This window comes from Pezoporus occidentalis, unplaced genomic scaffold, assembly GCF_034315485.1.
Source record: "Pezoporus occidentalis ecotype Australia unplaced genomic scaffold, CSIRO_AGI_Poc_V1 ctg91, whole genome shotgun sequence".
NCBI classification, from domain to species: Eukaryota; Metazoa; Chordata; class Aves; order Psittaciformes; family Psittacidae; genus Pezoporus; species Pezoporus occidentalis.
The window spans coordinates 2,231,112-2,246,654 of record NW_026916273.1 but is presented as its reverse complement, the minus strand read 5'-3'; the positions used below and the strand labels follow the sequence as shown (position 1 = coordinate 2,246,654).

General features: G+C 40.7%; 1 protein-coding gene across 1 annotated transcript in view; it reads left to right on the top strand.

Moving 5' to 3' along the window:
• Positions 1-9,539: 9,539 nt before the first annotated feature.
• The window catches only part of TTC1 (tetratricopeptide repeat domain 1), a 29,309-nt gene continuing 23,305 nt past the window's right edge, over positions 9,540-15,543 (top strand). Inside the window, exon 1 of the mRNA XM_062605269.1 lies at positions 9,540-10,047. Coding sequence (XP_062461253.1) covers positions 9,724-10,047 — 324 coding nt within the window. The 5' untranslated portion in view covers positions 9,540-9,723. The remainder of the gene's footprint in view (positions 10,048-15,543) is intronic.

Genomic DNA, 15,543 nt, shown 5'->3' with positions numbered 1-15,543 from the left:
TTTCCTCTAGGTTTTAAGGCAATCCCTAGAGCAAAAACTGAACCCAGGACTCCCTCCAGAACAACTGCTCTGTCAACTGTTCTGTCCTCCCAGCCATGTAGTACATGCCAGCAGGCAGATTTTAGCTAAGCTTCTCCCAATTACTTTGTATTACATCCCATCGTCCAACACCTAACTCTCTCCATGCACTGCACACAATCTATAGACAACAGTATTTGGTTGGATTTTATTATCACCCTAGATAACCCCCTGTGATGGGCATATTTTTTATTTCATCAAATATTTTTCCACATACTTGTCTTACAAGAGTTTAATACTTCCTAGCAGACCTATGTATAGCATTTAGCAAATATGTTAAGTATGAAAGAAAGCCTCCAAAGGCTCACAGAAGAAAGAGGAACAGCTATTTTCATGTAAGTGGCTCACTGGAGCCATCTGCTCAGCTGACAGAAATAATATATCTTCTTAAGCTCTCTCTATCCATTACTTACTGATTTAGGTTTGTATACTTATACACTCAAATGATTCTAAAATCCCTCATTATTCTCTTGGGATGTGTAATTATTGGTTTGTCTGTGAAATGGAAGAGAAATTTCTCTCTGAACACATAGTAATCAAAGCATCATTAACCATTCTTTCTGTGGTAAACTGTGCAGTTTTTTTCCTCCACTGTCCTGCCTGTGTGGAGGTATTTGTGCCAGTGGCTGAGAACAAGCATGATGTTTGAACGGCATCAACAAAGTCCATGTATTTTGGACAGTGTGTAACATTATCTGGGAAACAGAGAATAAAATCTAGATATAAAAATAGATGTGGTTTAGCCTATTCATAGAAAATTCTGGACTTGGGAACAGAGATCTTTTTCCAATATATTATGCAAAGCTCCTTTCACCTTTAATTGTAGATGAAGACATGAATACATAAAACAGCTTGCAAGTAACATTGCTCATTAACTTGCCTAACTCTTTACCCTGGTATTTTAAAAGAATTGAGGATCACACAATAATTGTGTCTGTCCATCCATCAGCTTCTCTCCTCACCCTCTTAATAGCCTTTAAGCCTCTCTATTGTTTATCAAATCTAACAAGGAGTTAAATTCCATACTATGAAAATTCGTGGCTGCATAGAGGGAAGAGACCCAAGTTAGTGCCTCTTGTTAGGAGAAGACCTTTATAAGTCTGTCCCTTGACCAATTTCAAAGCCTTCTGGCTACTAAGCTTGTACATGCTGAGCAGCTGGTCAGCATGCAGAGCCCAGAGGCAACTAAGGCACATGTTCCCATATACACAGTAAGATGGGACAATGTGGAAAAGGGCATATGAGAGGACAACATGGAAGAGGAATGAGGGTGCTGAAAATACCACATGAAAGGGAGAAGTGTAAGAGACAAAGGTTGCAAATCCATAACTCTGCCTTTATTAATCCTAATGGTCACAGGACAGCTTGCTATACCATGTTTCTGTGCTTGGTTTATAACTAAAATTATGAGATAAGCAAAGCCTCCCTGTAGAGAAAAGCAAAGCTATTATGTCAATTTATGTCACTATGACACGGACAGATACATCTGCATTGCTCTGTTCTCTTGCCTTGGTTGTAAAATCATAAAGTTAGGTTCCATTTATACTCAGCTGTAATCTATGGTTTGGCTTTTTCCTAGACTATCCATAATTTTAGGAGCATCACATTCAAATTTGATCACACAGTTCTAATAAGATTAGTCTGAAACAATTTTTTCTGCATTTTAGGCATTCACAATGACATGCTTAATTGCTGGTTTTAATCAAGCACTGGCTTCATGTTAAAGTTGCATGTTTTATTTATTCCTGTAACCAGTGAACTCCATAGAGATTACAAAAATGTCTCAGGCACTTTTCCATCAGCATGACTGAGAGTGTAAGTCTGAAACCAGTGTGCAGTGCAGCATGCACCAAATGAACGTCTCTGGTACAGCACAGAATCCCACCACATGGGTCAGTGACTTCACTATGGCAAATTCTGCTTTAGATACTCTTAATGATATGAATTCACATGGCTTTGAGCTCAAATGAGAGAAATTCATTTAAACTGGCTGAATAATGAACATCCTGCCTCTATAAAACATGCAAAGTAATAAAGGCAAAGAACAGTCTTAATTAACAGGTTAGATCCTTATTTTACACCATGTGAACCTCAGTCAAACTGATGAAAACAATGGAAGGGTTGAAAAAACACTGGGATAGGGTTATGCAGATAAGTGGAAGGTGACAGGGAAAGGAAATCTGGTATTATTACTGGAAATTTCATATGTCAAAATACATTAGCTTGACCAATGAAGAACATGCTCCCTATCTAGTAATTCCCATAATCACAGGACTCCAGCCAAGACATGAAGAAAAAGAGAATGGATGTTTAAAATTAATAAGAATTCTTCACAACTTCTTCAATAAATCAACCTAAAAAGCAGATGTAGTAACTTTAATTTATAGCTAGGATTAAAAAGCCTTTAAATGCCTTTAAAATGTTCTTTGGGAAGCACAATAATTTGATTCCACTGAGACTTGTGTGCAAATGTTTAATTCTTCCAAAGAACCTGAACTTTTTATGACCTCTGGAAATTTGTAATTATTTTTTCTTTGCTTGTTGAGCTTTGGTTTCTTCACTGTGAAGATAAAAAAGAATGTCTCAAAAAGTAAATTTAGCATATGCTCTGGAGCCTGAGGTAATTATTGAACAGTTCGCTCCTCTTAGTTAGCTTAAGAGTCCAGCCATACACTGACAGGGGAGCTTCCGCCCTGATTTCAATAGGAACCAGAGTGGTTTTACCAGGAAAGGAATGGGGACCTGGTTTTGAAAATCCAACATCGCCATCTATTGGATTTCTACTCCGGGTGAGCGACACAAATTCTCTAACCCAGCCGGATTCCCTGGGTTTTACACACCACAAATTCAGTCTCTTTAACAGTAAAATCAGGAATATTTTTCATAAGGCAGCAACAGAACTTACATATCGTATCTAAAATTTCAATGAAGTCTCTTCCAGAAGTGATTCTTTTCTTTTTCAGTAAATCCATGAGGTAAAGCTCATTGGCAAGTTTACTGAAAAAGAACTACATTCTGCAGATGCCTTTAAGAATCCCCCCCCCCCCCCCCCTTAAACTTTAAGTACCTGAAGTGGCAATTTGGTTTCCATGGGAATTCATGTGTCTTGAAGTTTTATTCTGTTTTATTTTTAAAAGGAGACTCCAACACAGGACTAGAACCTATAAAAAAATGAAAGCTGTGAAAAGCACCTCCTTTAACTGGAAGCTTCCAGATATAACACATTCTTTTAGTAGAAAATCATTCATTCATTCAGTGTTCATTTCTAAAGTAATTCCCCTCTTATGCAAAACATGAATTAGCATGAGTTGCTAAGTGTTAGCAACACAGACAGTACTCAGCTGCAGAACACACCCCATGGCCTGTCCGTACCCTACTGTGAGTGCAGTACTTCGTACACTGTTGTGCCAGTATTGCACCTAATGTGACTTCAAGCGCCGTAACATCCATGTCAGCAAACTCTTGTTGTATCCCTATTCATTTACATTATCCGTCTTAAGCAGCACAAGCCTGATGTTTTCTCAGGGAATGAATACTTCTAAGATACACCTGGAGTTTCTAGCAGCCAATGGTTTATAAACTTCAGTGTAAATTAGCCATTTCCACCAAACAACAAAGGCTCCTGCTTTGATGACTGGGTAAATACAGAGTCCAGTCCACTGATCCCAATGCAACAGTCTACTGTGAGGAGCTGAACTCAGGTGGGCAACAGAGTAAGCCTGAAATAGTCTACAAAGATAACATCTTTTTAATATGCAGAATTCATAATCCAAATTTGCTCTAGTCCTGCTGTGCCCCTCCTGCAAAGCTTAGCCATTGTGTGAAAAACAAGAACAGTGCATATACACTGCTCAGTTTGTGGGCCTCAGGTTGGCTCTACCTGGTGAATATTCTGCTGTAAATATTTAAAAATGGCTAAAGACTGTAAAATTCAACTGCAAATCCTCATAGTCTCTGCCTGTTTGAATCCAGGGGTTTTGTTCTGCTTGTTGGCAAAACTTAAACCTCCCTTCAAGCTCAGATTTGAAGTACCTTAACACCTTTAATAATATGAAACCAGAATGGTACACAAGATCAAACAAGTTTAGGATCATCTCAAAGTTACATCAAAAAATCCACGTAGTCCTGAGCTGTGTAAACATGAAAGGTTCATCCAGGGAGCTCAGAATTGGAATACCTCACAGTTCATGGAAACATTTAAAAAAAAAAGTGCAACTTTCTGGTATGAAATATTAGACAATTGTCATCCACAAAACCAAATGAAATATGTGGGTATCACCAGCCTGCAGGAGGAAGTGGAAGCTTTTACACGCTAAGATCTGCTTTTAGTCATCACAAGACCCAGAATATTTTTCAGAAGGCAGGTACATCTTTTTTCTGATGTTCAGCTTTCTGGCTTTTCATATAAATCAAGCAAATGAGCAAGCACATGAAATTCAGCAGTAAAATGCCACTCAATGTGTCCCTGAAATCAGTGTAATTATGCATGCAGATTAAATGCCTAATTGTGTGCAGAGCTGTCTGGGAAATGTGGCCATAAATACTGGAGCTACAAAGTCCCAGCGTGAGATTTAGTTCCCAGGTATTGTTCTCAGGAGTTTGCTCAGCATTAAATCAGCTAGCCTGCAATTGTATTGTATGTCTATTGTTACATTTTATGAACATCTTACCCTTGGAAGTATGAGAAATTGGGACCTCTTATTTGGTCTTGTCAGAAGGTATTAGTGAACTCAAGGATATTAGGCTATGACTAGCCATAGCTTTATTAAAACAGCAGAGTCATTTCACCAACAGTTAGGCATTGCTGCAAACTAAAGAATAACTATTATGAATCTTAAAAATATGTGTATCAACAATCAAGCAAAATGCTCTACTCCTCCCTGCTACCCTCTTGTCTTCTATAATAGTATTAGTATCTATAAAAGGTAGGTAAAATCTAAGCTTATCTTGAAAGCAGCAAGAAAAAAAAGTATTTGCATACAATCTAGTACAAAATGTTCATATCAGAAGCAAAAGAATATAAATCTTCTTTCACAATGGTCCTCTCTATATTTCTTTCAGCACTACTGAGACAGAGTCAACACAACATTCTTCACTTCCTGCAGCTTTTCTTTCAGCACACTGCATTGTACTTGAGTCTGTTGATCATACCAGATAAAATCACCACCATCATGCTGTGGGGTTGGAAACACACAGAAAAAAAATTGGAAGGAAAAAGAAGTTTTGCTGGAGTAAAGTCCTGAGATATAAACTCTTTCTCTAACTTCACCTCGTCATCTTATGCTTGGCTCAGTAAAAGTGCTGCAGTAATAAAGTGTTTCACTTGAGGTACTCAGTGACCCTCGATTCTGTTAAGTGCTTACCAGGAGAGCTAAACCCATTCAGAACAGCTAGTAAATCTCAACAATACAAGCTGAGGCTCCCATTGCTGAAATTTTATCCAAACACATCTACTTATTCAGGATTATATGTGCTTGATTTTTTTCAACAGGTGTTCACTTAAACAAACATCAATGCTCTGAAAAATCCCTTAGCACCAGGAAGATTAAACAAATGACAACAAGTATTCATTGTTTGTATATATACAATCTACAGCTGTTTATACACTTTCACTTACAGCAATGAATTAAGAGGTTCTGAAAAACTGATTAAAGCAGTAATATGTTCTGTGTTTGAACAAGTAAGATTTAGTGGTAAAAACTGGCAACTGCCCTATAACCTGTAGAGTAAGTGCTTTGTACTAAGACGTGTATGTTTGAAATAACAACTTGTTCTTGTGTTTTACAAGCATAAAGTAACCTATGAACACAACACTCCTGTAGGGGAGGTTGAAGTGTAAAGAGGAGAAAGTGAGACATACAGAAAATCAGCTCTGGGGAACCTTAATGCCAGAAGTCATGCAACATGGGCTATACAGATAGCTGATAAGGGGTTAGAAAGTCTCTGCCTCTTCACTTGCCAGCTGCACGCTTGGTCCCCTGACCGTGAGCAGAGAGCCTCCAGTTCTCCTGGTGGGTATCTGTTTCCTGAACACCAGAGAAGTCTTTGGGACTCTACTTCATAGTGGCACTGAGAAGCAGTTCCACAGGAGAGAGATTCAAAAGCTTTCACTGAGCTGCAGCTTGCTCAGGGCTAACCTCAGGGGAAACCAACAATCCTAAACGCAGCCATAAGGCTCAAGGGTCACTGCTAAAAAGGACTCTTGCTGATATCCCCATCTTTATTAAAATGTGAAAGCTCACCCTTCTTGGGAGATCTAGGGTGAAGATTCATAAAGGAATAATCACCCATACACGAAAGCAAGGAACTGGGATTCCAGGGAGTGGCAACCTTTCCCCTATGCTGGGCTGGAATTAAAAAAAATGCTAAATAGATTCCAGTGATAAAATCAGGGAGACCCAAAGTGTCTCCAGATCAGAGGAGATGAAGGCAGAAAATTCATGTAGTAAAATGTGCTAGTTTTTTCTCACACTTTTTCCTATGAAGTCAGTAAGATGGTACGCTTCATCAAAGTTGAGGAACTCTGTTTAAAAATGTGATGATAAGGAAAAATTGTCATTCATTTTGGAATAGTAACACCATGGGATAGAAGTCAAAGACAGCAGGTAGATTTTGGAGGGTGCACAACAGTGCTGGCCAGGGACTGAAATTGGGAACCATGGCATTCCTGAAAAGCAAATGTTCTTAATCTTGGCTCCCACTAAAGTTGGAGCTGTGTGGAAGCTAGAAAACCCTTCCTCACAGTGTCAAGGCAGTATCTTGCTTTGATCAGCAGCAGCTCAAAACTTCTTTGCAGTTCCAATTTCTGTGGAGCTTTTGCTGGTAAGTAAGGTCTCACCTGGAAAAAAGGGCTAGCATACCATCCTGGATAGGTTGCTGACCCAAATGTCCAGTGGTACTCTTACCACCTCAATTCCTTCTGGGGATAAAATACTGTAATTTACTCAACCCCCTGTGCTCTTCGCACAGCCAGAGGAGATTTAAACAGTATTTCAGCAAATTCAGGACTGCACAGATTGATTTTGTATCACAGCTGTAATCTCCCTTTTCAAATGACGTGGTATTTAACAGGACAGCAAGAAGGTTCAAAAATATTTTCTGTTAAGTTAGAATAAATTACACAGTGCTAGCAGAACAGCAGAAAGGCACATTTCTGTGGGCTAAATCATTGCAGCTGGGATACTGAGAATGCTGAATCTACTTTTTATCAAGAGAGAAAGGGAGAAAAATCAACCATAGAGCTTTTGTTTGCTTTCATTGTAACTAGCCATGCTCTTGCCAACTTACTGCAGTGTTCCTATCTCTCGTGAATACCCACATCCATCACTGGCACCAACAGGCTCAGTCGTCAGAAACATTCATTTAGAAGCAGCGATTAAACAAATTGAGACCAGAAATGAATCTGGCATCAGAATCTTTGAGCGCTACCCCAACTCTGACGTGCCAAACATCCCACCGCCCCTTCAGGCTTTAATCAAAGCCTTGGGATGTCAGTTAGAAGTTGTTCAGAAATCAGAACACATCTCAGAATATTTCTAAAGATGCACCTCCTCCTCAGCACCCTATCTGGGACACATACACTGAAGCCCAAAAATGGAGTTCTGCCAGATTTAGTACTGTCTTGGTATTTTATCAATGCTAACTCCAAAAGACCTGATATGGCTTCAACAGTCGGTATATTTCCCCACAGCATGAGGAGAAAGAAGAAAATCATCCTCTCAATAAAAGAATGGTCACCTTCTGTTTTTAAGAACCCATATTCTCTGAGGATAACCCTTGACCAAGTCCTACCCACCAGAACAGGTTCTACCTAACCCGAATCTTGAACAGCCTATATAATGGAGGGGCTTTCTGGTAGTTATAGCTGTGTTTTGATGTTGTGGTGGGGTTTGGGGTTTTTGTGTGGTGGGTTGTTTTGGCAGTTTTTGTGTTGGTTGGGGGTTGGTTGGTTGGTTTGTTGTTTTTTTATTTTTTTCTAAATTAGAGCATTTAAGAACTTTAGAGAAACATTTTGAATTTTACCTTTCATCAGAAGTTTTTTACAGAAAAGCTGTTTAGAGGAAGGAAAACCTCATGAGGATATGCCTTAACTGCCTCATGGCTTAGCATAGTGATTTTCAATAAAAGGCACTGCTTCACACACCTTTGACTCCAGAACGTGTGACAATTCAAGTTTTGTTTCAAGATTCAGGATTAACATTTGAAGGGTACACAAAGAATGCATGCAAAGCAAGGTGATAGGGAGCTTTATTCCATGGCTTAATTATACTAGATAAACGAACCACCAGGCAAAAGCAGCGCAGGCAAGAAAACCTGAACCACCATCACCACCTGCTGCTGTAAACAGGACCACTCATTTTGGCCACCTACCAAGCCTTTCCTGTTATCTTTTTCTTCACCCCGACTGATCTTTCCAAGCCAGGCGCTATCACCCGAGACCGCACCTCACCCACAGCATCCCTAGCTGCGCCCTGTGCCTTATTTACCACATACCCGCGCTCCTCACCCACTTCAGGTAAGCCTGGGGGGTTCCCTGACAGTGGGAGGTCTGGAGGGGTGGTCTACCATCCCACGGACCTCCCTTACATTTAACCGATCCCTTAAGGAGCCTCCGGGACGGCAGCCCCCGGCCTCCTCAGAGCCACCCTACACCAGCCTAACAGGGGCCTGGCCCGGTGCCTCCAGAAGTGCAGTTTCAAGGTGCAACTTCTAACTTTGCAGGGAGCTTACATAGCCACGAGTCGCTCTTTCAGGCGCGCAAAAGGGATGTATGTGCCCGCGTTAAAATACTCGGCGTCAGCGCCCCGAGGAAGAGCGCGACGGGGCACCTCGGGGCACCCCGGCTGCCCGCCCTCTGCCTGAAGGGAACGAGCCCGCCCGCCGCCGCCACGAGATGCGCCGAGCCCCGCTCGCGCCCTCCCCGCCCGCCTACAACTCCCAGCAGGCCACGCCAGGGCTCCTCCCATTGACTGTGCCCAGCAGGAAGCGATCGCGGGGTGAAGGGTGAGGAGCAGGTGCAGCCGGAAGGAAGCGGCGGCGGCGGGCGCAGGTCTGTGCTGAGGCAGGGAGCGCGCCCAGGGGTGGGCCGGGCCCGGCCGGGGTGAGGCGGCAGTGGCGGCGGTGGTGGCGTCATGGGGGGCGCTGGCTGCAGCCTGGCCCCTTTTGGCAGGGGCTGGGATAGGGCGGAGAAGACAGCCGGGAACGACTGCGCGGGGCCTGGCTCTGGGGGGTCGAGATGGGGCTGACGGGGAGCGTGGGGCCGGCGGCGGGGCTTGCTGCACGGCATCCGCAGGGTCCTGGCTGGGCGAGGGTCTGCTGAGGCCCGTGGGTACGCAAGTATGTGCGGCTTCCGCCCTAGTGCAGTGGAAAAGACGTAGTATAGCGCAGTTCCGAGCCGGTCCCAGGAGTCCGAGCTTGTCAGTTAACATGGGAATAGTGTGCTGGCCCCCATGTCGCTGTGTAGTGCATGGAAGAAGCATGTACAGGTTCCTCCCTTCCTTGAGGGATAATAAGTTTCCCTCGGGGGATTTCAAGAGTACTTTTAAGTGGTTTAGAGATTCATCTGCTGACAAGGCATTTCTGCTGTGTTTATGAGGGCTTTTTCTTTCACATTTGTAAAAACCTATCCCCTTCAAGGAGTCCAATATGGAAGAGTTTAAAGATGCAAATTCACCTGAAGAATTACTTGATCACTTAAAGCTTTCCGATCAGAAGAGTTCAGAGACTGGCCCCCAAGATTCACAGAATCGCCACAATATTGAAAGTGGATGCAGAGCATCTTCAGCCAAAGATATCACAACAGCAGATGAGTGTTTCCATGACTGTCATGACTCCTTTGATGCAAAAGAACCTGTGTTGGATGATGAAGGGAATTTACAGAATGATGAGACTAGCTCAAGGAAGCAGACGGAACTAGATGAAGAATACTTACTAGAACTAGAAAAAGATATGCCGGAGGAAGAAAAACAGGTAATCCAAAGTCCCCGTGCTGAATGTAAAAAGATATATTTTCAGTGTCACATTTCTGAATGGTCTGTGACTGGCAAGAATGTGGACCTTTAAAACTCTTATGTGTCTGGTTTTACTGTTCTTAATTTCTTCTTTAGGTAACAAACATTTTGTTAGCTTTCCTTGCTGTTCTTAATCATCACATTCCATTGCAGATTTTTGTCTATTTTCAGCAGTGTGTCACGGTACTGTGACTCAGATTATAAGAAACAAAAATTCCCTTGTTCTGTGTTCTTTAGTTTGTGTGCGTTCATTGTTTTCACCTAACATTTCACCTAATTGCTGCAAGGTGCTTTTCCAAAACTCAAAGCAGGTTTTGGGATACGTTTCATATCTGAAAGGCTAGCTCATGTAATACAATTTATTTGGATTAATGCTGAAAGTATCCCTATAGATTACTTAAGCTTTAATCAAACATAAAGCATGAAATGTTTTATTTACCTTCAGTGTGGTTACATTGGCCAAAATATTTGGATAACAAACTGGATAATGCTGTTCTTGGAAGAAGTCCAATAGTCTCTGTAATGGTGTTTACTCCCTGTAAGTCTGTGTGAACCAGTTTTTTTTGCCCCTCAGTCAGTGTTGTCACTTGACAGCAGTTAGTTTCAAGGTTCTAATATATTATGGTCATCAAGTAGCTAGAAAAAAAAGTACTTTTTTTTTTTTTCTTACCGTGGAGATAACTTATTAAATCACTTCCAGCATTTGACTCTGTTTGCTTAAGTGATGGGGTGAATTTCTGCTGGTAATTATGTTCTCATAGCAAATAGTGCAGGGCTTGCTACTCATTTGTTGAAAAAAATTAGGGAAAAAAAAAATCCACTTCAGTTTGCAGGTACTGGGGGAGTAAAGACACTAAACTGAAATCTGTGTCCCAATGTACAACTCGTGTAATTATTTTTTAACACTGTTTTTGACAAGTTAAATAGCTTTAGAAACAGATCATGTTTGAACAACTGAGCTAGCCTCTTAAAATCTGATTGAATTATCCAAACAAGCAGTTACTTGTACTGAAAATTGAAATAGTGACAGAAAGTACTACTGTAGTCTTTGGCATCTGGGGAAAAGATGGAATTCTGATGTATTGTAAATTATATGAAGGGAAGACCTCAGCAAACTTTAATAAATAGTCCTGTTGCCATGAATTGAATCTTACTTTACTAAAGGAAATAAAGTCCTTATTGGAGGGCAGGTTGTACAATTTGGATCATAAGTAACAATGAATAACTTATTATGATGAGGGAAGGAGAGAATGGAGTAAGGGAATGGTAGCTGACAAGAGAAGGCAGGCAGCATCTCAGGAAAGCATTACTTCATAGGGGAAGATACAGTATTGTGTAGCTCAGTAGTTTTTATTCTGGGAACTCCCAAATCACCAAGAACAGTAGAAAAACTATTACTGTAATGGATGAGTACTACTAAAATGAGTCATTTGATGAAAAAGAAGGAGCACAGGGTCATATAAAATTTATTTTTTTAAGTGCTTAAAATCTTATGAATTAATTTATAGGGGCTTATTACTCTTTTGTACAGACAGGCTGATCTTTGCTAATTCAACTGACTTAGTAAAGCTGGACCACAGTTTCTTAACTGTTAGCTAGCCCTGACTGTGTTATATAAGTAAATAAATGCTGGCTATACCTTGCCCAAAAAAGTTGGAAACAGGGAAGGGCTTGGCAGTGACTCAATTATGCCGTGGTCTTACTGTCAGCTACTGTAAATAGGGAATGAGAGGCAGAAGTACGCAGAGCTAAGATGTCACAGGTAACCAGACATATTGTTTGTTACAAATCAGTATAGAGAAGTTTAATCAAGTGGTGGCTGAAATAGTTCCCTTGCTGGTAGGATGGAATTTCTGACCAAAATACATCAGTGAAAACAAAAAGGTAGTTTTTTAATCTGTTGTACAGATAGTTACGTTAATGTAGAAGTTCCTTGAGATAGAAAAGCAGTATGGGACTAGTGGGTGAGGGGAACATGGAATATAATCTCCTTGAAGTAGGAATGAGTCTAAATGTAACACTTGTCTGCTGCTTGACCTTGTGGAAATCACTTCATATCTATCACTTTCAATTCTGATATCTGTAAAATGGGCATAAGAATGCTGGCCAGTTGTAATACTTTGAGATCTAATACTTAATAACGGGGGGGTGGGGAAGGAGGTAGAGGTTATTGGGTGCATCCTTTGCCCCAGAAGAACCTCTGGAGGTCATCTAGTCCAATGCTCTGCACAAAGATAGATCAAATACATCAGCCAGCCCAGAGCCACACTGGAATCTCAGAACCTGGGAGGGCTGCACAGCCTCTCTGGGCCCCTGTTCTAATGTTTAACTACCCTTGTGGTAGAAACATTTTTCCTTTTATTTAATTAGAATTGCCTTTGTTGCGACTTGTAACCACTGGCCCTTCTTTTTCTGCATGCCCACAGGAAGAGTCTGTCTTAATTTTCTCTAGTAATGAAGTCTCCCTGAGCCATCTTTTCTTAAGGCTGAACTCAGTTCTCCCAGGCTATTTGCTTAGGCCATGGTCTCCAATGTGCTGAACATCCTGGGGGCCCTCAGGACTCCTGAAAGTTGATGTCTTTTTATGGGGGTTCACCAAAACAGGGCACTCTCCAAATGCATTTTCTTTGCTGCTGAACACAGGGCAGTAATCGCTTTTCCTTGACCTACTCACTACAGATTAAAAACATTGCATTGCTCTTGCATCTTTTCCAGTTTAAACTAAACAGTCCTGTTTTTCTACTTGTGTTTATTGCTTGTACAACAAGGAGCAGTGTCATCATGAGTCATGATGGGGCTTCTTCAGCAGCCTATAACTTGAAGGCAGCTTGAGAGTTTCATTGGCAAAATGATAAAAGCTGGGAAGAAATTATGTCATAGAATTGAACTTTAGAAAGAGCAGCAGGACTGGAAATTGGGTGTCTTAGTTTTCATGTTGCTGTTGTTTCTGTTATATTGTTAGGTAATCATTTAATTTTGCACATCAATTTTTGACTCCTGTAAAATGAGCAGAAGAGTTGTGACTGTTCAGTACTTGCAGTCAGCTTTGTGGAACTTCATTGAAAGGTGCTATGGGTGTATAAAATAATAACTGTATAAAGCTGGAAAGATTTCCTTAGAGAAAGTATTGAGACAGCTGCAGTTCTCATATTTCTGTAGGTTTATTTCTAGTGGTATTGAGCAATTGTGCCCTTCAGCTTGATTTATGATTATACCTAATGAAATGGAAGAATTCCATCTCTTAGTATCACCATAACTATTAGACTGGGAGTACTTATATTTTGAACTTTATGTTCCACAGAGAGCTTTTCAGAGTGGGTTATAGAAATGGTCTTTAAGATACAGCTGTTTTTTTCTTAACAAAATATTGTTGGTGTCTCTTACAAGAAAAGCTTGAGAAATCCAGAAACTAGAGAGGAATTACAAGCTTACAACAGTTCTGACTATTGAAGTAGCCCATTTTCATGTTCTTACCCTGCATCACCTTACATTATCTCTGTAGTTAAACCATTATTCAGGGTTATTCCTTAATTGCCTCTCCAGTTTCCCTCATAGTATATGAAATCGATGTCTACAAATTTTATTTTCAAAAGTGAAATATTTTCTATATTTTGATTGTGAAAAGAATCTGTTAAATGATGCAGCTTTTAAGAAAAAATACTGCAGTTACATTTTAAACCTCCTTCCAATTACTTCAGAGGTCATTTTTGAGAAAGGCAACATGATTTTTCTTTATTTGGTTAGTTGGGGTTTTTTTTTTTGTTCTCAGCTGGAGAAAATGAGGCAGAAATATTCCAAACCTGTTTATTTGACTGTTTAGGTTGTGACCAGACACTCAGCAGCAGTGCTGTATTTGCCACTCAGGCAGTCCTTGATCAGTTATTCTCAGCCCCCTGCTGTCTCCTTCATTGTGCTAGCACACCTCTGTGAATGTGCACTGAACCACTTACAGGGAATGATTCAAATGAAAAATAATGCTGTATTTTTAGATCAAGGGCACCGCTGGTAAAAGTAGACATCAAATGGCAGCCTCGTGATGGCATACAAGGGGAGATGGATTTTCATCAATTACACTACTTGCCTAAATAAGACAAACTTCCTATGAACTGTGGTTGCAGCACCAACCATAAACTATATACTCAAGTCATAAAGAAAGCTGGATTTTACCCCTGCTCAGATCAAATTTATGGAGCTACACTGTAATGGTTTGTGGTTTGTTTCATGTTTTGTTTTTAAACTAAGCCCACTGTTATATTTTAGCAGCTTGGGTTGTTTTGAATGATGTAGAAAAGAAAGTGTCTCATTTAATCTGGAGATGCAAAGACTGATTCTAGTCCTTGCCCTGTGTATTTATGCATATCCCATGTGCAAGCTTTCATGGTAGCAGCTCTGAGTAGAATTTTCACCCATGCAGAAGCTGCTCCAGAGATCAGAGAGGGAGGAAGCAGTTGTACATTTTCTCTCAATTATATTTTAAAAGCCCTATACAGTGAGATTTCTAATTTTAAGCAATAGGAGTTATTCCCAGGGAAACAGTATTGATACCGTAAGAAGTCTTCTCTGCACAATGAAGCAAAATAAGAACTTGAAGCAATATTAAGACAGAAACCTGCAAGATGTATTCTTAAAAACAGACGCAGCACAGGGCCTGGTTACTTGCCTGGACTTGCAACTCTGAGCTTTTTAAGAATTAAGCAGCCTGAAACAAAATTCACTTAAAGATTTTGTTGTTTCAAAAGCATGCTGGTTGCTGCCTCAGCAGAGGCACTGAGCAGTAAATTGCTTTTGATTCGTTACAGACAGATTTTTCTGGTTAGTTGTCATTGACAGTGATGGCTTTGACGTTGGTCTAGTCTACAGAATTAATCAGAAGACACCCAACAGCTGCTGCATGGTAATTGTTTCAGTCTGACCTGGTCCTCTTCTGGAGGGACACCCATTAATTACGAGTTTATGCAGCAGCAAGATTCTGAATCCCTCATGCCTGTGCCATCATGACAGATGTCTTGTTCTTTGGGCCTTGACTGTCAAAGATTTAAGCACCTGGCCTAGTGAGCTCTTATTTTGGCTATAGAACACTCCCTTCTAACTGCTGTAAGACCCTGGAATAAATATCCAGTATTCCTCAAAAGCAGTTCCCTTCTTTGGGCTGTTGCGTGTGCATTTGAGCTACAGCTGGTTGTAATCATGCTCAACTTCTATTTTAACGCTAGGAAGTGTGTCAGCAAGACAAGGAACACAGCTCTGGTAGGTTCTTGATTAGTATATTTTTAGCAACTTTGTGAGAATTAAGTGAAACCCATCTTTGAGAAATAGAATTTTTGAGTTATACCTGAGATTCCTTTGCCCTTTTTTCCCCAGAAGTTCTAGGATGTGTTAGAAAAGATTGTCTTAATCAACAAATCTCCCCAAACTGCTTCCTGCCTCACTCTTTCTTCGCCATGTTTCAGGTTGA